At 38.3% G+C, this 26,494-nt stretch overlaps 3 protein-coding genes across 4 annotated transcripts; 2 read left to right on the forward strand and 1 right to left on the reverse strand.

Moving 5' to 3' along the window:
- The first annotated feature begins 1,964 nt into the window (after positions 1-1,964).
- On the forward strand, positions 1,965-13,015 carry LOC116303129 (glycerol kinase 3). 2 transcript variants are annotated; one of them, XM_031712605.2, is made up of 20 exons: positions 1,966-2,332; positions 2,839-2,912; positions 3,887-3,993; positions 4,335-4,412; positions 4,882-4,961; positions 5,102-5,239; positions 5,618-5,727; positions 6,357-6,423; positions 6,510-6,545; positions 6,618-6,685; positions 6,843-6,885; positions 7,204-7,284; positions 7,692-7,770; positions 7,856-7,952; positions 8,196-8,280; positions 8,466-8,586; positions 8,921-9,064; positions 9,416-9,499; positions 10,727-10,767; positions 12,298-13,015. In XM_031712605.2, the coding sequence occupies exons 1-19, from the start codon at positions 2,126-2,128 to the stop codon at positions 10,735-10,737; spliced, it is 1,710 nt and encodes a 569-aa protein (XP_031568465.1). In that variant the 5' UTR covers positions 1,966-2,125; the 3' UTR covers positions 10,738-10,767; positions 12,298-13,015. The 2 variants fall into 2 exon arrangements, with proteins under 2 accessions (XP_031568464.1, XP_031568465.1); XM_031712604.2 differs by lacking the exon at positions 10,727-10,767 and having other exon boundaries at positions 1,965-2,332.
- On the reverse strand, positions 12,912-24,091 carry LOC116303127 (activating signal cointegrator 1 complex subunit 2). The gene is made up of 11 exons (XM_031712603.2): positions 23,994-24,091; positions 23,725-23,811; positions 23,454-23,642; positions 23,086-23,144; positions 22,683-22,797; positions 22,158-22,321; positions 21,219-21,644; positions 20,663-20,734; positions 15,352-15,619; positions 14,355-14,914; positions 12,912-13,936 (listed from the first exon to the last, which is right to left on the reverse strand). The coding sequence occupies exons 1-11, from the start codon at positions 24,006-24,008 to the stop codon at positions 13,504-13,506; spliced, it is 2,388 nt and encodes a 795-aa protein (XP_031568463.1). The 5' UTR covers positions 24,009-24,091; the 3' UTR covers positions 12,912-13,503.
- A 287-nt stretch (positions 24,092-24,378) lies between these two features.
- Positions 24,379-26,194, forward strand: LOC116303144 (small ribosomal subunit protein eS25). The gene is given in 4 exon segments (XM_089035078.1): positions 24,379-24,465; positions 24,939-24,993; positions 24,996-25,027; positions 25,885-26,194. Coding segments are annotated over 4 exon segments (438 nt in total). The 3' UTR covers positions 26,149-26,194.
- The last annotated feature ends 300 nt before the right edge of the window (positions 26,195-26,494 follow it).

The following is a 26,494-nucleotide window of genomic DNA, read 5'->3' on the forward strand; positions in this document are numbered from 1 at the left end:
CGTTTGAGGTTTAACTAGTCGCCTTCGTCGCTATATTTTTGGGGGATATTTTGGCGCGAAAACTGTATTTTTTCTCTAGTTTTCTTTTACAGCAATCTATGTAATTGTTAAAAGCGTTTTTCCTCTACTCAACGGAATAGTTAATTGAATAGAGCCAAACGTCCTTGAATCTATAATGCTAGGAGCGCGCGTGGACAGGAAGTGATAGGTCTGTTTTTGTGGTAAAATTTGACGTACTTGAGGCTTTCATCAGGTTTTTCATTTCCAACCCAAGGCAAACCCCCAAAAGGCGCCAAAGCCTCCTAGTAGTAGAATATTATTAACCTTTTCTTTTGACGAAAATTCGATTACTCGTGCTACAAAAAGTCAACCAAACAGCGCAGTTATAAACTGCCAGCTCCAAACTGTCTCGGATTTTTGTAAACAAACAGTCGGTTTTAATTTGTTGTAATGGAATATTTGAATTACGTTCAATCGGCTAACTATTTGATGCAACCACGCGTTTTCATTATAGCCTAGAGAAAGTAAATGGTTGGCTTTGTGTTTTATCACCTGTTTTTGAGGCTATTAAGAATATAGCTCTTTGAGATTCAGGCTGATTTATTTTTGGATTTATGTGAGCTTCCATTTCCACAGCGACGAATTCAGCAACCATCGAAGCGCGGAAAGTGCGAACATGCGCGCGGAAACGCTGCGAAGAGATAAGCCAAGTACGAGGAATGAAGAATTCTAGTTCTAGGTTATGATGGAATCAATTAAGAAGTTTTAAACGAGACTAAAATGCTTTGCTTCGTGTTATATCTCGACATTTGGCATCAAGAATCCTACATCAATTTAAAACAAACGAGAAACTGTTATTTTTCTTAATGTTGATAAAAACATTTGCCCAGAGGCACAACAAATTTGGAAAGCTATATAGAGGAGGGCAGATTGATCAGAAAGCTGTTTATATGATTCAAAAGAGACACTTCAGTTTCTGAAATTATTGGCCAATATTAATGTAAAAGTGGTTTTGTGGTTGAAGAGCCTTTGCTGCGCAGGCTGATTTGAAAAAATAGCAAAGCCGAGGGAAGGGACGAGGAGGGAGAGAAAAAGAACGAAAGTAATTCGTTAGTGAGTAAGTTTGATATTGAGGGGGATGGCTGGGGGCTTCGAGGTAATTAAAAAAATGGTTGTAGCCCCCTTTCACTCAGAAAAACTGAAATTCATGATCCTCCTATCAAACCCCTATCGTCAAAATAAAAAAGTTTGGCTAAAATTTTTTACGGGTGACCCAAATTCGTGATAACCCTCGCCTCTGCAGAAGCTCCAGCCCTCTTCCCCAAATAAAAGATGTACCTTCCATAACAGGTCATTGCGCGAGGTGATTTGAAACGCGTGGCATGTGTGGGGAGGGGATAGTAGAAGGAGTGAAGTAAAAGAAGCTCATCGCGAGAAAGAAGGAATAGGCTTCCTCACTGCTGCTTTCAGTGTCGTCACGCAACGCTTTCTCCCTCCTCAGCGGAGAAAGCTTTGCGTGACGACACTGAAAGCGGGTGTGAGAGAGACTAAAATGGAAAGGTATAATATTGAACGATTAAAGAGATAGGAGGACAAACTAAGTGAGCGGAGAGGAGGGATCGTAGGCTAAGAGAGCAGCGCGCAATGATATTAATTTGAATATTGTTTGAAAAACCGGAAGAAAAGGTAACCATTCGAAGCAAATCAAGTATTTATCCTGAGAATAAATCTATATTAAATATCGCAGGCCCAATCAAACAATCTAATCATCAAGATATGAAAACATATTGATTTCGATATAATAAGTTCCAAATAATGACGTCACTTTACTCTAATTCAGAAACTTGAGAACTCCTGGTTCGGATTAATTTAATATGTGCAGTTTCTGTGCGCTACAGCTCGACTTTGAATGCTCCTTTCCTCTTTTTATTCATATCTTCTATGAACTTCTGATTGGGTTGCCTGTGTCCTTAAAACATGCCAATCAAAAATCCGCGCTGTAAACCATTGGTTGTGTATTTTTACTATGTTTACACTCAACTGGTTTTCCACAGGCTTCAAAAACCAGAGAAAAACGTTTGACTCATAAAGAAATTTGCTTCCAAAACTACTCTCTGAAAAGTTTATGAGATTAATAATTAAGAGTCTATTAAGCTATGCTCAATGTATAAACCACCTCCCGTTGTTCAGCGGTGTATTTACACTTCGAAGGCTGAATTTCAAGGGTTATTCTTTCTTCACCTCCCAAACAAACATGGCGGCCTCCAGCTACAAAGACTTCGGTCCTCTTGTAGGTGCTATAGATCAAGGTACCTCAAGCAGTAGGTTTTTGGTAAGTCATTGATATAAAACGCAAATACTAGAGGATTTTTTTTCGAGTATTGACGTTTGGGTTTCGTTTGATTATCATTTTCATGACAGGCTTTCGAAATGCTTGGCATATGGACGCCGTTCTGTACGTACGTGTTATGAATAAAGAAAAGGTTCTTCAAAATGCGATAAAAGCAAACCATCTTGTTTGCTCTGACTATGATAAACTACGATAGCCTCTTGTATTAGTGAAATGTTGATTTTGAGCTTTGCCATGAGTATGCAAATCGATAATTATAAGGTCTCCAGATGGCAATGAATACGATATTGTCATGTCGAAAATGTGGATTAGAGTTGCACTTTGCCCTTTTACTTTCAGCCATAGTAGATTCTAAGTCAAACACCGATTTATTAGAGTATATCGATCCACTGGCCGATCAGCCGATCTATAAAATCACAAATCAATATGCATGGTATTTCTTGTCATGTGTAAATTTGAAAAAATATATTATTTTTGATTATTTTTAGTTGTTTGCTAGTAAAACTGCAGAATTACTTGCATTCCATCAAGCTGAGTTTGAAAGTATATACCCCAAGGAAGGGTAAGCTTTACCAATGTTAATATACATGAATATTCTTTGTTTGCACATGACTTCATAGTCGCCATGTTGGATGAATTTAACAAAAGAATTGTCAATGAATTCTTTTGTTGTATCATCCAGCATGGCCACCAAGTCTTTTGTTATTTCACTCCCTTGGGAACCAGCAATAATATACCTCTCTATTACAGCGCTTCTCAATCATGCACATGAAATCATGAAAAAAGTTTTTGAGACATAATAGAGTTTTGGTGGACGCCAATCAAAGAGTTCATCAGCATTATTGGAAAATGCAAAGCTCTTAAGGGCATGTACCTATGGAATGTCATGGAAACGTATTGATTGACATCCACCAAAACCTTTATTTGTCACAATGGTAAATTGTACAATTTCATGCATGTGATCGATAAGCACTGTAATGGTTAGGGATCCATATATGGCAGTCATATATTCTGCTACTGGCCTCTGATTGGTTGAGGTTACTAGCCAACCAATCAGGTGTGTTCATGGACAATTCCTTACGCTGTAGTACATGCTTCCAAGCATTGATATGAAAAGGTTGATTATTGCTTTTTTTAATATAATAAAAAATTTAATTATTACACGAATGCAGTGGTTGCAAGTTGCCCATGTTTTACTGTTGCCAGTCAAAAATATAAAAGGTACCGACTGATTATTTTTGATTGGCAGAGCAAAAATACTAAATTTCAGCATGTAGCTTGGAACTACCAAGGTTTTGTAATATTGGAAGTAGCATGTAAGTGTCCACCACCAACATTTCTGCATCTCTTCAAATCATATACCCTGTCCCCCGAAACAGATGACAAATGACAATAAAGAATTCTAATAAGCTGCAGAAAGGATTGATCAAGCTGGTTTAACACAAAGCATGGCATATGTACCCTTATTTCATTACAGTCACTATAGTCTGTTTAAAACAAGCAACTGCATTTCTGATGTTTTTTGTTTTGGCACAGATGGGTGGAGCAAGACCCTAAAGTTCTTTTGTCTTCTGTCTACAAATGTATGGAGCAAACACTTCAGAGCTGCAAAGACCTCAATATCAACCCAGCTGATATCAAAGGTAATAAAACTCATTCGAAGGCCCAGGGTCCAGTTGTACAATACCTGGATAGCGTTATCTGATGGATAAATCTTGACCAGTGGATAAATTTATTGGATAACAGCATTTACTATCCAGTGGATAAGAATGTATCTGCCGGACAGTATTATCCAGGCTTCGTACAACCAGGTCCTGACAAATTATTGTCTAAAAATTTGACCCAACACTCAGACAACATTTGAGTCAACTAGATTCCCTTTTTCCATATAAAAGATGAGTTCATTGCATTGAATGATAGTAGTTATAGTAATAATATATTGTTATATAGTTATAGTAGTTATGTATTGTTGTTTTCATTATAGCTCTTGGTATAACAAATCAAAGAGAGACTACGGTAGTATGGGACAAAATCACTGGAGAACCACTACACAATGCTATAGGTATGCTATAGAAAGCTGTACACAAGTTACAGTCAAAATAGCTCAAGCTTACCCACTGAGGTGCCATTAATTATTGTTTCATTATTCAAATATTGAAATTTATTCTTCTTTCTGAGAATATGAAGACTCAGAATTCCAAATAATAAACGATTCAAAGCTTGAATTCTGATTGGACTATTCCACATAAGGAACACCATGATATCTCCTGGGGGGAGTTGATACAGTCTAAGCCATTCCACTCCTACCACCAAAATAATGAGCTCCTCAGATTCTTCCTTGTCCCTTAACCCTTGGAAATCTTTATTTTACACCTTGGCATAGTTCTATATATTTTCTGTGATTCGTTTAGTTTGATATAAATTTGATATGAAGATTTTGTAAATTTATAAATGGTGTCACTTTTTGACCAGCCAACCTAAGTCTTATTTGATGTACATGTTCTAACCATAATCATTGATTTTATTTTTAGTCTGGTTGGATACAAGAACGAAGTCTACAGTGGAGAAATTTGTAGCTTCAAACCCAAAAAGCACCTTAGACAGTGTTAGGGTGAGTTACCCTAATCATAACCTAATCATTGCTCAAATATCTTTAACTTTCAAGAAAAAATGTATATAGCAGTGATCCTAAATTAAGGAAAATAAGTATTTACATGTATATATATATATATGAAATTCATTTTTCTTCAGTCTCTCTGTGGTCTTCCAATCAACACATATTTTAGTGCCGTTAAACTCAGATGGTTAATAGACAACTCTGAAGCAGTACAAAAAGCAGTGAAGGAAGAGAGATGCCTATTTGGTACAGTGGATAGCTGGTTACTTTGGGTAAGGAAAACAATCTGTGATTATTCTCCACTATTCATTATTTTTTGCTATTATGCATGTGCATTTTTCAGGTTTTATCCAAAACAGAAAATATCTTTAAACCCTCAAATTTGATTAATACCCTGAGAGAGCCTCTGTGCCCTTGAAAGCCAGGACATGGGTAACTCACAGATTGAAATGGGATTTAATGTGTTTTTATGAAGAAAGGAAACTTGAAAACCCAAACCTCTAACCACATGCGATGGCAATCCCAGGAATCAAACCTGAGACCCAAGAGGTGACAGGCACAAGTGCACTACTGCTGGACTACTGCTATGCCACCCTTGATTTTGAATATTTCTTTGTGTGTTGTTGTTAATGAATTTTGAATTGATTTAGAACATGACTGGAGGGACCAAAGGTGGAATTCATGTTACAGATATAACTAATGCATCCAGGACAATGCTAATGAACCTGAAAACTGGAGATTGGGATCCTTTTCTCTGCAAGTAAGTGACTTTAGTATAATTTTAGACTTGAATATAGGGTTTTGCACACTGTGATTGGTTGAGAGACCAGTGATTATGAGACGATATTCACTGCTTGAGCAGTGATTTTGAGCTTTGCCAAAGTTTGTCTGAGCAGAAGTAATACTAAAACTGTTTGCAAATAAGATATTTTTGCAATAACGTTTACGTATGCTGCCTCCATAGAATGGAATAATTTACCTGCTACAATTAGAAGTATCACTTCACTGTCCACTCTTAAAGAACACAAAAACGTACTCCTACGGAAAAGCCTTCGACTAGTATATTATGATTATTATTTTTTGCCTCTACTTTTTTCATAAACAGAACAGATTAATGTCCTATGCTTATTTGCGCTTTATAAGCATAATTATTATTATTACCTTTTTATGGTGGAATAATAAACAGTGGATCATTACTGTGGCATTAGATTCTGATCTTCTTTTTTCATTTCCTAGACTATCTGGGATGCACTTGTAGCACGTGCTGAATTGATGGCTTATTTATTTACTTATTGCCCAGCACCCTCCAAATATTATTTTACACCTAACTTCACTGACCATATATTCCGTTATATTTACACTAAATATTATCAATATTATTTTTTCCAGATTTTTTAATATTCCAACAACAGTCCTACCATCTATACGAAGCTCTTCAGAAATTTATGGGAAAATGGTAATAAGATGTCTATCGCTCCTAAAACATTCCTCCCTTATCTTGGATTCTCCGACTTATGACAACTATTTTTCTTACTCTATCAGGTTAATGGACCTCTTGTGGGAACACCTATATCAGGGGTAAGTATAGATATATTAACATTACTCTAATCTAGAGTGGGACGGCGTATTAATATATGTCAATAACATTAGGTTCTCGGAGATCAACAAGCAGCTCTCGTAGGGCAAATGTGCTTCAGTAAAGGAGATGCAAAAAACACGTAAGTTTGAAGTAGTGTTAAAGAATCTCTCTGTGCCTTTTTTGAGGTTTGGAAAAGTAAATGGAAAAATAGCTTATCTCTCAGTGTGCACAACCAAAACCCATTTAAAAATACTGTAATTGCATTACAGCATATCCTAATTCATTGTTTTTTCCAGATATGGAACTGGCTGTTTCTTACTTTATAATACAGGACTTGAGGTTGGTCTCAGTGCTTGAATATTACATGCCCTTAAACCATGCTATATATGACTGCTACTCTTAGAATAGACTGAGAGATATTCTAAAAAAACCTATATATCTAGACAGTATGTTTTCCCAAATAAGATATTTTTGCCAGCATTCTAACGATATTTGGTTGACAAAAAGCCAACAAGTAAATTCTATGATTTTGTGAACAATAAGCAATATGAATTTGTAGCCCACAGAATTTCCAACTATTACAGTAATAACAGCTTCTCTAACACAAGTGTATGGAATAGAAGGTCATTAATCTCAGCTGTCACTTATTGTTTTCAGCCTATCCTGTCAGAAAATGGCCTGTTAACCACAGTAGCCTACAAACTTGGACCAGATCAGCCAACTATATATGCATTAGAGGTAGGTACAGACCACCCTTGCCCCATAAGGCATAGGATTAATTTGATCAAAGCCTGAAATGAGCTTAAGGCTGATTGAACAGGGCAAGGCTAACCCACTAATGGATTGCAACTTGTCCAGGACCAAGGTAGTGTGGTTTGGTCCATATTTTGGTCCCACATTTATTTTTGTTGTCTCCTCATACATCTGGGTAGCTGTACATTCATGGGAGGGAAGGTGGCAGGGAAGGGATGGAGGGAAGGGATGGAGGGAAGGGATGGAGGGAGACAGGGATGGAGGCCAGCAGGCAGGCAGACAGTAACAGTACAGCAGTGACGCAGCTCAATGTGGTCCAACTGAAAGCATGTCACCAAAATTTCTTTCTTACATGTATTAATAATGTTAAGGACTATGGTTGTTCATTGTAGGGCTCAGTAGCCATTGCAGGTGCAGCTATCAAGTGGCTTAGAGATAATCTTAACTTGATTAAGGATTCTTCTGAAATTGGTGAGTTTAATCTACAGGCCATAGTTTTTTTTACCATGAAGAAATGTTTATGGAGTTAATATTGCTCTTTTTGTTATTTATTCAGAATCCTTATCTAAAAGTGTTGATAGTTCTGCTGGAGTGTATTTTGTACCAGCATTCTCTGGTCTTTATGCTCCATATTGGCAGATGGATGCTAGAGGGTAGGTTACTTTAAACATAAGCCTGGTTCACAATAGGATAGCAATCAGTGTCGGAAGCAAAATATGCAGACTCAGTAGTGTACTGCTCATTAACAGTGCTTGTCTTTTTCCACCCCTAGGTGATACTGAGTCTGTGCAAGTTGCTTACCATTCAGATTTTGACACTAGTGTGAACCAGGCTTTACCAGATACCTTATTACTGTTCATTATTATAATTCATTTCTATTTTGTTTATCCCTAAAGTATAATCGTAGGTCTTACTCAGTTCACCAACAAAGCACATGTAGCCAGGGCGACCCTAGAGGCAGTGTGTTTCCAATCTAGAGAGGTAAGTGTATGCAATACTTAATGGAACCTAATTGCATTGCATGTAGAGGATATTTTTGGGAAAACATTGGATTTTTTTGTCAAGTGAAAATGTGAGTTTTTTCCATTGCATTCAAGAATTTAGTTGAATATGGAAGTGCATCATTATCCATAACAATGCTAAACTAATATTTTCTTGTACTGCAGCTATTAGATGCAATGAATGAAGACTGTGGGATACCATTGGCAAGTCTCTTGGTTGATGGTGGTATGACGGTCAATAATCTACTCATGCAGTTACAAGCTGATATTCTGGGTATTAGTGTAGGTAAGTGGGAATAACTTGTAGGGTATATATATCTTTTTCCTCATTGACCTAATATAGGCCTTTGAATCTCTTTATGGTTTATACGTCCAAGCTGCCATCTGATAGGGAATATGTTTAGATTTTGGGTGGGTGAGGCACGAGAGGACCTCCACGCCTTCTCTTTATTGTTGTGGCATTAATTCCCTATCAATCTCCTTAATATTAAAGCATACAACTCTGTTTTTTATCTGTGTCTTGCTTGGAAAATTTTGTCTGTTGTAAACTGAGAAGTATAAAGAGGAACATGGAAGGTTTATAGGCATAGAACACTAATGTTCTATGTACTCCCTTTTAGAGCGCCCCACTATGCCAGAGACAACAGCTCTAGGTGCTGCAATGGCTGCTGGTGCTGCTAAAGGAATCGAGGTGTGGCCATTAAACCCTGAAGATAAATCCCAGATCAATACTGATGTGTTTAATCCATCAATGGATGCCAAAGGTAGGACAAGCCAACAACCCTGACACAACCTCTGGACTGATCAAAGTCAGGGTATGGCTAACTCACAAATTGAACCCTGAAACAACCTCTGGGCTCAGCTAAGCCAGGGCAGCAGCTAACTCACAGATTGAACCCCGAGACAGCCTTTGGGCTGATAACAGTCAGGGCATGGCTAACTCACAGATTGGATTTTGAATTCAGCTTGATGGGTTTGTGTAGGATCTAGAGTCCAGGAATCGAACAAGAGACCACAGAGATGATGAGCAAGTGTACAAACACTACATCACTATTAAAGCTTGATGTTACAAATTGTAAAGTTTGTAAAGCTAAGCAATATTTTCTGTTTTAAAGAACGAGAACGTCATTATGCAAAATGGAAAAAGGCAGTAAAGAGATGCATGAAATGGGAAGTGGATGAACAAACAGAGAGTGAAGGTGAGACCATGGTGTAGATATCCCATGCAAGGCTTTACATTTTGTTGCAATATTGGTAGGATGGCATTGCGAGTGACATCATCTTGAATGCAACTATCAGTTCGTTTCCTCATTTGCTTTGTTTTTGAAAGGTCATTAGCTTTTCCCCCCTAAAGTTTTATATCAGAGTCTCCATTAAAGGTTGACCACCTCACCCCCCAGAGTCTGAGCCGACATAAGACATGGTATGATTTGGCAGAGTCACCAATAAAATTTGACCACCTCACCTCCCAGAGTGACCAAATCTCCTCACCAGGCTAGGTTCTCTTAAGGCTAAGCCTACTCCAGCACTCGACATAAGACATGGTATGATTTGGCAGAGTCGCCAATAAAGGTTGACCACCTCACCCCCCAGAGTGACCAAATCTTCTCACCAGGCTAGGTTCTCTTAAGGCCGAGCTGACATAAGACATGGTATGATTTGGCAGAGTCGCCAATAAAGGTTGACCACCTCACCCCCCAGAGTGACCAAATCTTCTCACCAGGCTAGGTTCTCTTAAGGCCGAGCCGACATAAGACATGGTATGATTTGGCAGAGTCGCCAATAAAGGTTGACCACCTCACCCCCCAGAGTGACCAAATCTTCTCACCAGGCCAGGCCCTCTTAAGGCCGAGCCGACATAAGACATGGTATGATTTGGCAGAGTCGCCAATAAAATTTGACCACCTCACCTCCCAGAGTGACCAAATCTCCTGACCAGGCTAGGTTCTCTTAAGGCCGAGCCTGCTCCAGCACTCGACATAAGACATGGTATGATTTGGCACGGAGTGTGTTATTGGTCACTGCACGGGTATCGTCAAGTAAATTTACCCGTATTATAGATGCGCTACTCGGTATAAATCATTATTCTCAATTCGGGTCACTAAAGTAAAGGGTACAGGGTGTTTTTCTATACTTTCATTGTTCTAGGTACGGGATACGGTACGATATCTATCTTTTATCTTCTGTAGTAATCTACTGCACATTTTTACATTTTTGACATCCTACTAGCTCACTATCCCTATACATATATAACTTATCTCATTTACTTTATTTGTTTGTATTATTTCCATTACACTTTTTTACTCTCATTCTTAGTACCCCATTAGTAGAGCATTTCTTGTATTCTCTATACGTGCACTTACAAATCTCATGCAATCACCATATTGCACGCTTTATTCTTTTGCACTTTTCCATTCTCATTCTAGGCACCGATTAAAGATCTCGATAGTCTGTTTTTGTTATCAAGGTCAGAACTGTTGATTTTGATTCATTTTTTTTATTTGAATTGTTTTCGTACATCAAATAACTTTAACAAAACATCTTTCATAAAAATAAACCAGCTTGGACAATTTGAATCATGGGTTGGGTCCGGTGACAGTATTGGATGTTTGCAGGTGTCTAAGACCCCGTTCACATGTATCCGGATATTTTTGAAAATGAGTTTTTTAAATCTAGATTCCGTTAATAATAATAATAAAAAAACTCGTCCACACGTCGCGTTTCCTAATAAGCCTTTTCATAGTTTAAGAATCGATTCCACTGCGCATGCGATTTCATCCCGAATTTCTCACCTTCTTTTGTTTAATTAAGAACAAAGAAGGTTTGGACAAAAGAAAGTGAGAAATTCGGGATAAGTTCGCATGCGCAGTGGAGTCGATTCTTAAACTATGAAAAGGCTTATCGTTTTTGTTCGTCCACACGTATCCGTTTTTGAAAAGTTGTGTATTCTCCGGGTGCGTGCGGACGTAAGGCAAACCTCGGGAACCCAAGGGTAAAATTCTGTCGTTTCTTTCTCACTCCCAGAAAAAATAACCAAACAAGCGACAGAACTTTACCCCTGAGTTTCCGAGGATAACGTAAGGCCAATCCGCGAAGAAGCAATTCCGTTTTCAAAAATATCTGGATATGTGTGGACGGAGCCTTATCAAAAAGATAAGGCAGACTTGTTGATGATGGTCTTGTGCTACTACAAAACTAAAAAAAAAACCGCGATAAATTCTTTGTCAAACACTTGGTAACATAGCCGCATTTACATAACGACCAAAGGAAGATGGCAAAAACTGTACTGGTGATCACTGTAATTTTCTTTTACCTCCTATCTTACCAACTTTATCCTGGCCAAGATAGCGCATTGTTAACAACGTTAATCAAGATAACAAAAGGTTACTTAAATTAACCTCATTTTGCTCAATTAATTATTTCGCATTAATTTGATTCGTACGGCTTGCACTTAATTAAAGGTAGTATTTCACCTCATTATTAATAACTAACCACATTCTACATATTCCAGTTACAGTTTACTTGACCATACTCTATGCACGACCAATAATATCATCTCATTTTGTTAAAACTATTTCCTCCTATCGGCTCGTTTGGATGTAAAGTTATTTTAAAAACGACCTGATGTCGGCTGCTTGCTTAGCGGAAGTCGATGCCGGTTTTCACCGCAAGTCAAATCACTTTATTTACAGAGCCGACTCCCGACGCCTCATACTAAAGTTTAATTAAATTGTATAGAGATAGCGAGGAAGTCCGGTGATAGCAATCCCCTCAAGGGAAAAACAGTTCTGGAATGACCTTTTTGATGCGTCATTCTCCAGTTTTTAGGGGGTTTATTGTGGCGGTAATTTGTGGTGGTATTGGCATTAGTTGTGGTATAAGGAGAGTCGAGTTTTTCTTGTGGCAAGCTCTGACAATTTGTGAAAGCTTCCCTGATTAAAAAGTGTGGAGCTTTCTCGTTTTTTTTTTACTAACGAATCTCGTTTTGTGTTCGCAGATGAAACAAGAACAAGTAGTACTCTAGGTCCATCGTTATTTCTGTGCGGAAGTGTAGCCATATTATTATTAGCAGCTAAATTAGGATAACAATAACGATAAATTATCAGCGATAATTCAATTACCTGCATGGAGAATTCTTCAAGATTTGTTTTTCCCCGCAGTTCTTGGTCTCGGTAATTATTCCAAATAAATTTGTCAGCCATGTTGGATCGACTTCCTATCCTCCAACATGGCTAAGATTATGTCAAATTCACTGACAGGCAAAAGCTTTCTCGATATAGAATTTAAAAACGATTTGATTAGTCACCAGCAGGATAGGATATTTTATACTTAAAAATATGAGAAAATCAAGTTCAGTTAGTCAATCGGCCATGTTTCTCATAAGACTGAAATCTTTAGTTTTTTGCCCCATAAAACTCGTTTTGAAACGCTTCAATAAGACTGAGGCAAGTAGGGCAAAACTGTACTGACAGATAGCGGATCGAGAAGAATTCTTTATTCCCAGGAAACCAGAATTTTAATTTTTTTGAAATAATTTTGGATTATTTATCATGTTTTTGTACAATTCAACCACATTCATAAGGATTTTATTTTAATAGATTAATTTAAAATTTAACAATATAATTATAATATCTGGGTTTATATTTGGGTGGATATGGAATAAACGTTATGTAATCGAGCCGTAATAAAATGTCATTACATAACATCGACAACAATTGTTTTTAAACACATTCTGTGATGACCAAGTGAATCCGAAATTCGGATTTCCATCCGAAACGAATCATAAGGTTCTTATGCATGAAATCGTGGGACTGTTTTGGGATCACGAGATGATGGACCTGTTCGGTCCCATAATGCCATAGGAGATTGGCCTTCTAATTTCAAAACGAGTATTAACGTTTATAACACAATTCGAGGTAAGACGCGTTTCAGCACCAAGAAGCTAAGAAATAGTCTGGTTCCTTCCTACATTCGTCTGAAACTATTTAGCACTACTTTAATACTACGTTGGTTCTTGCGTGGAAACTTTTTGCGACCTTCAAAAATATCTTAAATTTAGACCCATTTTGGTGAGCGTATTATATTTCCATTTCATACCATGTGTCATTCCTTTGGGTATGAGACCCTTTGAGTTTCAAACGTTACCGGCCAGCGACGGAGTAATACTCGAGAGAATAACGCAAGGTGAATAGGTGTGTTGTGCTTACTGTGGCGGTAATGGCCCCATTCCTTTATTCCTCTTCCTATCTGCACCAGCCTTTCTATTATGATTCGCTCTTTGTCCCTTGTTCCGTTCCTTTAGTGCCCTGGTTCTGAGTGTCGCGGGGTCCGGTGGTGCTTTAGCCTTTCCTTTACCTTTCTGCCCCTTTTTTACCCCTCCAGAACCACCACGATCACTCCCTTTGTCCTGCCCGCGTTGCCCCTGTCCTCCTCTTCCTCTGTTGGCATCGGGTCCATCTCTGAAAAATCCCCGATTACCGGGTCTCTTGTCGGGGGTTCTCCACCGGGTTTGTTGTTCAGTTTTGGCACCTTCGTCCTGTTCGCCTTCCTTCGCTTCCTCTTCACCCTCCTCCTCTTCGCTACTCTCGCTTGATTGATCAACGGGTTTCCCGAGAACACGAGGAACAGTGAATGGTCTGTTGATAAAATAAAAATTGTTAACACGGAGCGAATTTGAACTAGGGTGTCATCTATCCTGCTAACCCATAGCAGATTATCGCCCCCAATCCCAAGTGGGAACTCTTTAGATCGAGCGTAATGTTTTCCCATTTCAGACTACATGTCATTCTCTTGGGAATAAGGTTCTTTGTTTGAGTTGTATCCATATTCATGTGTCTTCTCATAAGCAACCGCTAGACACAGAAATGATGCTATGAGGAATTACGCCCAAGCTAAAGAGGTCTATTGCTAGATATCGGCGGTATATCGCACTCGCAATCCAATGTTTCCCTTCCATACTCCGTCTTAACAGCGCGCGTTGAAAAAAACACAATGTTAGTTCGAGCGCGATTACACTACACTAAGAGCTACAGTGTAACCAAGTATTATTCGCACCTTCGTGTTGTTAGTTCATCAGCCGAGTCATCATCCTGTGCGCCCACATCCAGTGCGTCGTACGTGTCGTCATACTCATCATCATACTCGTCATACTTGGGCTCTATCTCAAACTTGCCATACACGTCATACCTGCTTAACCGGTTCTTGACAGACTCGGTCATGTGACTCTTATCAGCCAATAGGGTATCTAACTTTGCCTCGTCGCGTTTTTTACCCTTGTGTACCCTGGACAGGTCGATTTTGTCCCCTTGCGTGAAGACGTCAAACTCATCCTTGTCGTACACTGAATGCCTTGTGGATATCAAGTTATTGGGTTCATTTTGTGAGCTCAGTGCTTGAGCCTTGTCCATTGTCCTATCTAGTTTATTAAGTGATTCAGGCAGGTTATCTTCGAGAACAGCGTTGATGACCTTCTCAAAATCATAGTTATATTCTTGTAAGCATTTGATGACAAATCCCTCTCCCAGGCCTGGAAGCAGGTCACGTACACTGGTTGTCATGGAATCCAGTTGTACGTCATCGACGTCATCACGTGGAACAGAGGCACCACCAAGTTCCTGGACAACAGTAAGAAAAAACACGAGGTTAACAACCAAAGATAAAAACAAAGATAACACAATGCTGATATTCAATAAATTTCATCAACTGAATAAGATTTATTCGTCGGATAGCGCTATCCATTCTTCGTACAACTGGACCTAAGTAATTACGCCATAAAGAAAATATCTAAACTGATTGATCTTCATTGTCGAATCAAGTCATAACGGGAGTCAAGGCTGAGAAAAAATATCCAAACCTGCCCTACATGGAAATGATTTTGATAGCATTATATTGGAGTCGAAGTCGAATCTGAACTGCAATCGGTAACGGGGAGAGAGAGAGAGAGAGACATTCAGGAAGAAATGATCTTAACAATAGGCAACCGCAAAGACTGCCGAAGCACAATAGTTAGGACATTTCTCAGAGCTAGTAATATTAGTGGACAAGTCCTTACTTTATTACTCGAGATTTGACGCCTAGTTTCCTGTTCTTCGACAAACTCATTGACCCCTCCTAGCGTTTCGCCGCTAGTCACCTCATTCGCATTTTTTTTGGTTTTCTTGTCTTTTCTCTTGGTTTTGTTAGGATGAGCCTCGTGTGCGCTGTGAATGGCTTGGATGATATATTCTACACGAGTAGCATCAAGAGTTGATCCAGGACACGACTGGATTGTGATGAGGTCATTCTCTATGCTGAACTGTGCGTCATACCAGCTTATGAACCTAGGAAAAAATGTAAAAAGCAACCTTCTCTGATAACTTTGTTGGGATGTTGCGATACGGGGTCTAAGAATCGACAATAACTGAACAATAAATTATCTGTCAAATTTAATTTATTTTGATGAATAACTTCGCAAAACTGCGCAAAAATAGAAATCCTTATTTTGATGAATAACTTCGCAAAACTGCGCAAAAATAGAAATCCTTATTTTGATGAATATCCAAATTAAAGCTGCGCACGAAAAAAAAAAAAATTTTATTTCAATCTTCCGCAAAACTGCGCAAAAATTGAAATCCTTTGAACTTTCAATCTTGCGCAAAGCTGAGCAGAAATAATAATAAAATATTTTTCATTTGAATCTCGGTTGTTAATTACTCAATTATCATTTAATATCATTAATACCATTTAGTTTCAATTAACAGATGACGCAGCTGTGACATCAACAATCAATTACCCAATTACTTGTTAATAGTTTTCTACATTTCTCGTAGAAAACAGCGTTCTTTTGAACGGAATTGGTTTTAATCAATTCCGTATCAAAAACTAGTTGAACCAGCCGTCAAAAAGCACTGCAATGGCAGTGTTTTGGGAGAAGATTCTGTCAGTTTTTACTGGTGAGTTTTTCCAAGGTTTTAGGACATTTTCGCAAAACATTTTTTCACGCACGCGGTTTTGATATTTACTTCGTACTGACGCGTGACCATGTTTGGATTTCAGATTTGAGATGAATCTCAAGCAACGACGAGAAAATCGTCGAAGTAGCCCTCGTCCTTCGGGACGATTCGCGGGCTTTCTGCACGGCTTGGTTAGCGTCGTGTTTTGCTGTGTGTGGAACGGTATAGTGATTGAAGATCATGACGGTAAGAAATCTTTTTTATTCTTTGGAAATTTGAATTCTTTAGGAAAAGTGTTTCCGTGAAAAGAGTAACTTAACCCGCACTTGGTAAAAATATTCTACGCTTTTCTGACTGATTTGTTCGAAAATATAATATTTCAAAAACATAAAGATAAGTTTCAGAGCCTTCGATTTTTCGTTAGAAAGCTGAGAAGGTTTTGGGTTCGAGAATGTAAAGCGTTGTTATTGGTTACTGTACAATTAGAACATGCGCATTACGTTGGAATGAAAGGTGACGGGATTGAAAACTGATTGCTCAAAATAATTATCAATTAGAAGATGAGCACTTATTAGAACTTTCAATTAGAGACGAAGTTGCTGGATTGGATCATTCAAGTATAGTGCGCGTGCAATTGTTGTATGGGGAATGGATTTGATAATAATAATAATAAAGAGCGCGCGCAATAGTTTTGACGGGAATGGAATGGGAAATTTAGAAAGAATAAGACCATCTAGATCTAGTTAATTGTTTGAAAGAAAACTATATATTATCATGCTTGGGAAATCTAAAACACGAGGTCACATTGGATTTTGATGTTCATATTTGTTACAGATGGGGATTTGGATGACGAGCAAACAGGCCAGTCTCACGCCGCCGCTCTACTGGTAGCCGTTGATAAACCATCAGTCATCAACAACGCACAAGAACACACCAAAACCGACACGGCAATAAACCAATCAAGTGATAGCAGAAGTGACCACGGACAGTATATATCAGATGGGACCAACGATCAGCCAGAGGAAGATTCTAGGCGAAGCAAAAAGTGGTTTTCATTTGGCCTCACCTGGTCAAAGAAAGGAGAAAATGCGACATGCAACGGGGACAAAAGCGATGCCAATTCTCCAAGAAAAACCAGCTTCTTGAGAAGAATTTTCCAGAAAAAGACAAGCGAGGATAAAGAGAAAGGAACGACGCCTGCTTTCAACGACAGTGCACTACAGTTACCACGGGCTTCTACTTTGAGGGAGCAGGAGTTGATCGACGCAAAGGCGAGCGCACGAGCATTACCAACACCACGCGATCTGTACGGTGATAGCTCAGCCAGGAAAAGGGCCATCGCCGCTAGAGACAGCAACCCCTCGCACTCAAAGAACTCAAAAAACCCATGGAACACCAAAGCAAAGAAACGCAGAGCATCCAAGAAAGGCAAGGGGAAGAAGAGAGTCGTTCAGGAATCAAGTGCTGGGATAATGGAAACAGAAGCGACGCAAGTCGAGAGACAAGGTGAGAGCGCAGTGAAGCTTAGCTGTGCGGAGGTGTTGCCCAGCACTGACAAAGAGCTACGAATGACGACCCCACAGACGTCAGTCGAGGATGTTCAAGTTAGGGAGACCAGCTCCCTGACAAAGACATCGGAGAATGATGATAATGAGAAGAAGGGGTCTGACAGCTCTGTTGCAGATAACATGAAGGGAGACGAAAGCTTCAACTTGCCAATGGACGACACATTTGCTAAGGACGAGAGCACAACGTTGAGGTCACAGACATCAGTTGACGATGTACGAGTTAGGGAGAGCACCTCCTTGACAAAGACTTCGGAGAAGAAAGACCAAGAGACGAAGAGTTCTGACAACTTTGATATCAGCGTGGGAGATCTAGAGGACAACTTGTTCGCAGAGAAAAGCTTCAACTTGCTAAGGGAGGAGACATTTGCTAAGGAGAACACAGCCATGAGAAGATCGGAGGAAGACGGCAAGAAGACAAGTTGTAGCGACATTGAGACTAGTTCTGTGAAAGAAAACAACCTATCAATGAAAGACAATGATGTCAACGACACTACAGGTGCCGACAATTTTGCCAAAAAGACCGCAGCCGTGAGCTTCAAAACACAAGAAACTAACAACACCATGGTAAAGTACTCAAGCAACGCTGAATCAAGCACGGCTAAAATAGACGGCATGTCAAGAGATGAAGATTTCAAGGAGACCGTAACCTTGGAGTCAGCGAGTTTAAAAATGATTGACAATATGATGAAAAGACCAAGCAACAGCGAGAACAGCCACGACAACGAGAACAGCCTATCTGCACGGAAAGATGATTACACCGACGAGGAGAGATTTGCTTGGCAGGTTACCCCAGAGAACTCAGGAACATCCGACACGCGCGACAAAGTACACGACGATTTCATTAATTTACAGTCTGGCAGTTCAGAAGAAGATCTGTCAATTGGGGAAATACTTGACTGGCAGGAAACAGCCGCGCAAACCTCGGGGATATCAGATCAAAAGATGAACAAAGACTTTCTCGATTACGAGATAACATCTTCGAGAGAAGTTAGTGACTACAGCTTGGACTGGGACACGAGCTCTCGGGGCTCAGGCTCTGAGAATGACAGCGCAATGGATGAATTTTTAAGCATGTTAGAGACGAACCCTGTGAGAAAGAACCAGCATCCAACACAGGGAGCCCGCGTCAGGGACGGCTCAAGGGATGATACTATAGCGGCTAACGTTTGTAGAAACGTTGAGGTCAGCTCTGTGAGAGGTGTGCCCAGAAATGACACGTTTATTAGAGCAGCCTGCTCCACTTTGTTAACAACAAGCCAGAGCGACAGCAAGGTGATCAAAGACTCTGACAGCAGTTCAAGTCTTGGAGACAGAAAAGCCACCTCAGAGATACTGACGAGAGATGACAAAAACTTAAGTGCATATAAGATCCCCAAAGCTTCAAAAACCAACGATAATGGCGCAAAGAAAGCAATTAGACAAGCTTTTGTTGAAAATGCACAAAGTAGTGATGCAGATATGTTTCACAATAAATCGCAGCACGGAGAAATGGAGAAGAATTCTAAGACTCCTTCATCGTCTATGACCGATGCCAGCCATGCTGAAGACGAACATAGGAGAATATTCTATAAATCAGACGGACAAAGAAGGGGTGGAGAAGTGATAAGTGATTACTATGACTTCCTTGTTCACCTACTGAACACCGGATCATCAAGACTAGCACAAGAAGACCCAAGCCACGTGACCCATGTCCCCAGTCACGTGACTGTTACCAAGGAGGACACTACTCCGCACATGAAAGCCGCCAGACCTCTACGAATTGCTAGTGATGGAGAGGTGGTGGCAAGACTTTCTAATGCTGAGGGTGCATCATTTATTACTTCAAAGCAGTCTTTGTACGACTACTACACCAAAGCAGATGATATTGTTCCTATTGAGGTAGAGTTGGGATTACGGTCACCAAAGAGTCACTCTCCTATTCTGATTGAAGATTCAGAAAAGGAAAAGACACAGGGTTCCCAACAGCTGATCGAGGATCATTAATCATCCCAGGAAGAAAAAACTAAAAGACTGATACAGTAACTATTTCCATTTCGTTCTTTTCCAAACGACCTTGAAATGTTGAACTTTACTCCGGCTCTTAAACGCCTTTTTTTTAGACTGCAGAGAAATTTCAAAAAAAATTCTACAAACTCACATTTTCAGCAACCTCTTACTGTCCTTGTCACTAAAATTACACAAATGCTTATTTCTTAATCTGTGATCAAAAAACACATTAATTTTTGATGCCTTTTTAGGCCACAAAAAACTTGAAAAAAAATCTGTGAACTTTAATTTTCACTCTCTGTCCTTGCTACTAAAACCAGACTAATGCCTCTTTTATAATATTTGAGTAAAAATATTTTTACAAAAACATAGCTTGAATTACATGTACATGCCAAAATCGTTTACTTTAAAGTAGAATGATGAACTTTACGCTCTGTATCTGTTCATCTACTCAAAATCTGTACTGTCACCAGCATATCTCTTTTTCTAAAGACCATTTTCTGGACAACTGACAAACAACTTCTTACTGTAAAAGCATTTGTAAAATAATGTAGCAATCAACCATATGATGTTGATAAGTAATTATAAAAAAATAACAAAAAAATAAAAAATCTTATTAAAAAAATCCAAATCAGTTTGTGTTTTTTAAAACTTTTTTCTGATAATGTTGATATGAGAAATTAGAAAGTTATTACAAAGACTGCTGTTATTACTCTCTAAAAACTGTTTTTTTCTGGGAGTGGGACAAATAACTTCCTTGCATATGAGAACATTCGCAATAAATTGTAGGGATCAACATATAATGTTGATAAATTGCAGCAAAATAGCAACAACCAAAATGTTATTAAAAAATCCAATCTGTTTGTGTGCTTCTTACCTTTTTTCCGATAGTATTGACATTAGAATCTGACAATAGTCTTCAACATGTTTCTGTATACCCTCTGGTAAGCTACGAGAAATGTTGTAAATGATTTCAAAATTGGTCTTGCGGAGTAGTTATAAAAAAATTAAGATACCAATAATCAATAGATTATGTGATATATAATGGATTTGGAGCAAAATTGAAAAGAATGAGTGAATGAAGGAATAAAATCTAAAGAAATAAAGGGAAAGGAAATTGACATTAGAAGAAAACAAAAATGGATGGTATAAAGAATGATTATTATGAGAATAAAAACAAAAAGACAGGCACGTAGACGGAATGTCGAGAAAGGAGTGAAGGAAAGAAGGAGAGAGAGGAGGAAGAAAAGGGAGGAATGGATGGATGGAAGGAAAAATGGAAGGAAAGGGAGGACGCAGAAAGAGAATGAGGGATCAAGGAATAAGCAATGGTAATGAGACAGAGTAAATAAATAAAAAAGAAATGAATGAAATACTAACAGATTTCTTTGAGATCTAAATTCAAGCCAAGCATGTAGAATGTAGTTTCTTACCTGGACAACAATGGTTCAATGCAACAGGTCTTCAACACGAAATTACAAACATTTACCAGTAAAGTCATGACCACTTCTAATTCCGGCCTCAAAAATTTCATATCCTTTGCTGATAGTCTACTTCCTAAAAATGGAATAATTTCTTCGAACAAATTCGCTACTCCTGAAACAAATCCATGCTTGAAGAAATACTGACAAGAAGATGGAAAAATCTCCATAAAATTCATCAGAGTGTGGCCAATGTCTGATAGGTATAACACAATATCCACAACCTCGTTTGAACTGAGTTCCTTTTCAGACATTGCAGCCCTTTCACTTAGCTTTTGGGGCGAAGCATCAGAAGTGTTTTCAAGTCCACATTTTGCAATTATATTATTTAAAGTTTCCATTAAAGTTGGGATAGTTTGATCCAGGTCATCGTAATACCTGAAAAGCATTGAAGCATTTGAAACTTCTATAATAGCTGTATTCAAGAATCTAAGAAGGGCAGGGGCATATAAATTTGGTGTTAGGGGAATCTCACCTCTTACTATGGAAAACCAAACCAGAGGAGGTCTGAGGGCATGTCGTAACGAATTTCTTAAAATATGGTTTCCCTTATGCAATTTGTTGCATTCTGAGAATATTTTGGACAAAAAAAAAAGGTAGAAAAGAAACATCCCCAACTAAAGGGAAGAGGGGTTGCTGCAGTCCCATCCCCTTCCCCCTTCCCCCCTCCCCCCAAAATCTGCTCCTTATCAAGTAAGTTTAGTCAAGGGCGAATCCAGCCAAAATTTTAAGGGGGGGCTAATTGAGTTTTTTCCGTCAACACAATGGAAAACAATAAAAAAAAGCATCTAATTCTTCAGTTTTGTTTTGTTTTGTTTTTCTGCTGAAGCTTTGCCCCCCTGGATCCGCCCTTGTTAGTGTCTTTTATAAGAAGAATAGTGATTAACTTACTTAGGCTGCTTATCAAATATATTTTCAATCATTTTTCTTAGAAGAGAGTGGTGCTTGTTTTCCCTTCCGCCATAGACAGCACAGATGTCCATAATTTTTGGAATGTCAAAGAGAAAGTTTTCATAAATTATTTCACCAAAGGTGCTTGGAGTAAGAAAGCAATCCTGTAATCAATAATACATATAATAAGTGAATGAACATTAGGGAATATAATAGGTCAAACCACTGTAGAAGTCATGGAATTCATGAGCATTAATCTTCCTTACGAGGATGGACATCAGACACTTGAATGATCAGCTCCATAAAAAAAGTACTGGCACAAGAATACAGTGGAGTTCCTTTATCTTGACTTGACGTGGGGTGGGGGGATCCAGGAATGATGAGGGGGTGACTAGTCCCCTCCACTTTTTCACAATAAAAATATACTTTCATTTGGTTTACATCAAACTTTCAAATTTTATTTCAATTTGCAATTTTTAACAGCATTGAAATATGATGGAAAACTGATACAAAATGAGAACAAACCTTGGATTCTTTGTGTGTAGACATTCTCAATAATACCATGAATACTCTCTTGTTGATATCATGCTGTAAAGCAGCCAGTTTATCTGGTAGTGTCACATGCCATAAATCAAAGGCTCTGTGAAGTAAAGTATGAAACATTAGTTAGTTGCCCCTCAACCATTTGTTTGCCCCCCCCCCAGGCAATGCTAAAAAGTCATGTTATTGATACTAAGAAATTTAAATATGTAAAAAAATGTCAGCAGGAGAAAATATAATTATATGCCATCGAAGTTTTATAAAATTTCATATCATTGTGGCCTTTTGCCAATTGGATCCACATCATCATAGTGCTTTTATGACTTGGTATGTAACATGTACAAAAACCTTCTCCAATTTTTTCCTTAAATAGTGGTATTTAACTTACCTAGGAGCATGTTTTAAATAACTATCAAGGCAAGCATGTAGAGATTCATCAAAGATTACCTAGAAAAAATCGTAAAATACTTTTGAATTGTTTAATTGAATTTTGATTATTCCGGTTCTGAAAGTGGGATAAAATATCATAACATATTCGTTTATATATTTTACACTGAAAGATAGGGTTATTGTTTACTAGGAATAAGATTTAGGTCACTAAGAATGGGATACAGAATCACCAACTTCTCACCAACATCTTTTATTGTGACTGGAGTTTTGATAAAATAGGCTGAGAAATGGGAAAAGGACCCCATTTCAAAAGATTTTTCGTTTTCATGAGAAAGAACAGATGTAAATAAAAAGTATCATTTTTACCTGACACCAGAATTTATTGTGAGTTAAACAAAGCAGCCATTTCAAATCATCATTGATGAATGTTCCTCTTTCTTTCCATTCTTCAAGACTTGCATCATCTGTGACCACTGGTTGTTTGTTTCCCTTGAGGAACTGGAAGGGAAGTGGAGTGTAGGAGACAAACTGAACTGTTTCTTTCCATCTTGGATCCTATGAGAGAAAAATAAAAATAATGAAAATAAATAAATAAGGTTACCAATAGGTAAAGTGAACAAACTTTGACTTAACTTACCAATTCTGGAATTTCTTCATACTGATTCGTCAAAGAATTTTGAAACTTTTTCACCCTAAGATCAAGGGCCACGCATCCCTTTTTGATCTAGCATCGAAAGATAGAGCAATTCAAAAAAGTTAACAAAATATTCGTATTTTTAAAATTTTTGCTCCAGTTTTGTACTAATTTTTATGCTTTGTAAGCGAGTTTTTTTCTCGACTTAAAATATCCTTCAAAAGCTTTCTAAACGCCAGAGCGACGACATAAAAGAGCTGTAAGATTCTCACCTCCTTTCGGGACATAACTTTAACTGTAGGAAGAGTAAAGGCTAAATTATTTCTTCATATGAAAAAAGAGAACGATCGTCCGCCATGCTTGAGGCCGCGCTTTTCGAAAATGTGATCCAGCGGATGTTATTCTCAAACCATAACAAAGGGAACCCAATGAAAAAAACATCGCAAATCTCCAATCACCTTTACAACCTTTTTAAAACCACTGAATTTGTTAACTTGAAAAGAAAATAAAGTTTCATATTTACACAGAATACTTCTAAAGCGAATATTTTTGGGAATTCCAGAAAATGAATATATTTGACGATCGAGTTGCAAGGCCAAGGAGATTGGGGCTAGGCGTAACAATAGATTGATCCCCCTCTAGGGTATATTGCTCCACATGTTCTTTCTCTTTACATCTTCGAGACAGAATGGTGAGTTTGGTCGAAACGACTCTAGAATAAAAGGCCTTTTCTCTGTTATATCGGTAGATAGTACTACAAAAACTTAACAGTGAAATAAATAGATATATCCTTAATAGGGCAGAACAAAAATAAAGCTAGATTCTTATAGATTTAAATGTGATTTTGATCAATAAAAATATCACGTGTTGGGTTGAACGATTGATTCAAAATGGCTTCCCTTAGCCACAGCTATCGTATTTTTAAGAGCTCTATGATTCTTTCCTTAGTCATTGAAACGAAATTTTGTAATATAAGGGGCAATCAAATGATTTAAAAATTTACACCTTGTTTGAAATTTAAACTGAACTTTATATTTTAGACTAGTTTTTATCATTTCAGACATTACATAAACTTAGTTAAGGTCAAGCTTATATAGGAGTTTATATGTCATAGCAATAGGATTCATATTGTCGTTTGAAACAATTGATGGGTAATGCCTATGTTTTTTATGCATTGTGAGTGTTCAGATCTTTACTATTATTGCTTTATTTAACAGCCACCCAAGAAGGACCCTAAGAAGGACTCTAAGAAGCCTCAGAAGTCACAGAAGCCAACAGCTCTGGTGGTGGGAAGGCTAAGAAGAAGGTCAGTAACTTTGTTATTAGAACATTGGTCTAGTGTTGAGGTTGAGCACCTAAGTTTATATGAACCCCCTAAAGGCCGGTTTAGATGGTACGATTTTCGCCGACAACTATGGTATACTACACGCTCACACCTCCTACAACTTGAGTTGTAGTGTGTAAATCAAGCTTACAACTCGCCTATGACAGCGTGTTGTATACGATAGTTATAGGAGAAAATACCTCATGGCACATTCATGCGTAGGGTTGTAAACAGTCACTCAGTTGACTCAAGAAGTCTGATTTCAGGTCAGAGTCAATATTTTTTAATGTAGTGTTTGTAAGGGGTTGTGGGATTGAACTTCCCTTTGTCAAACCCTTAGGTAGTAATGTAAACTGTCCCTCTGTTGATGCATTGTCCATGTCTAAAAGCAATATATTATGTCATGGCATATACCTTTTTTAAAAGATTGTGTTTTAAACTTAGGAGCCTTTCACTTGTTAGGGCATTGTGAGGCATGTTGGTAAAATCACATCTTTAGTGTGTCTTCTCAATGTTACTAGAGTGCTCGCACCAAACCTGTGAAACAAATACTAATTTTTAGTACTATATAGTGATAATCAAGCAATAGGAAACGAAGCCGGATTCTGTATGAATTACTACTAATTAGAACTAAATATTATTCACGGGTTTAGTGCGTGCACTCTAGCTTATGATCTATTACTATATTTATTAATATTTAATAGACAAAACCTTTACCAAATTCGCTTGGATGACCACAAATCAATGGTGTGAAGACTGAACTTGATTCTTTTATGCATCAAGTCCAAAGGGCATTGGGCTTCAATTTACTTAAAGTGCTCTATCTTTGCATCTTGCAGAAGTGGTCCAAGGGAAAAGTCCGTGACAAGCTCAACAACTTGGTCCTCTTTGACCAGGCCACATATGACAAGCTCTACAAGGAGGTCCCAAGCTACAGGCTCATTACTCCCTCTGTTGTGTCTGAAAGACTAAAGATCCGTGGCTCTCTTGCCAGGCGTGCTCTCTTGGAGCTCAAGAATAAAGGTCTTATCAAGGAAGTATCAAAGCACAGTGCTCAGCTTATTTACACCAGGGCTACGAAGGGCGAGGGAGATGAAGAGTGATCTGTAATGAAGAGCTATTCAGAATAAAATTACAAATTGTCATACAGTTTGTGTGTTAAAGTTTTTGTTAGGTAATAGCTTTTAATATTTGTAATGCGCATATGCTCACGTGCATGTATACGCTCATACTTGTGCAGTAGAGCACCAGCACTGAATCCATCAAACAGTAAATGGAATTGTGGATTTAAACCAACTTCTGGTAATTTCATTTACTAGCATTTGTTTGAGTTTAGTGCTTACTCTAAAGCCACTGAAAAACCAGATTGTGTGGGGTAATGGAGGTTTCAAGGCTAGATTAGAGGCGTACTTGGAATCTACTATTTCATAGTTGTGAGCCCAGCCCCCA

The sequence above is a fragment of the Actinia tenebrosa genome, unplaced genomic scaffold (genome assembly GCF_029948245.1).
Source record: "Actinia tenebrosa isolate PJP-AT-01 unplaced genomic scaffold, QUT_ActTen_1.0 PGA_scaffold0__85_contigs__length_37466705, whole genome shotgun sequence".
NCBI classification, from domain to species: domain Eukaryota; kingdom Metazoa; phylum Cnidaria; class Anthozoa; order Actiniaria; family Actiniidae; genus Actinia; species Actinia tenebrosa.

Bases quoted from the DNA above. Each gene is read 5' to 3' on its own strand.
- LOC116303129 (XM_031712604.2), top strand. From the start codon at position 2,126: ATGAGATTAATAATTAAGAGTCTATTAAGCTATGCTCAATGTATAAAC. The intron at 7,285-7,691 runs GTAGGTACAGAC...TGTTCATTGTAG, and splicing joins CAACTATATATGCATTAGAG to GGCTCAGTAGCCATTGCAGG. The intron at 8,281-8,465 runs GTAAGTGTATGC...CTTGTACTGCAG, and splicing joins TGTGTTTCCAATCTAGAGAG to CTATTAGATGCAATGAATGA.
- LOC116303127 (XM_031712603.2), bottom strand. The intron at 22,322-22,682 runs GTTTGTTCTCAT...TATTGATTACAG, and splicing joins CTACACACAAAGAATCCAAG to GATTGCTTTCTTACTCCAAG. The intron at 20,735-21,218 runs GTAAGAAACTAC...CATTTCTCGTAG, and splicing joins ATTGAACCATTGTTGTCCAG to CTTACCAGAGGGTATACAGA.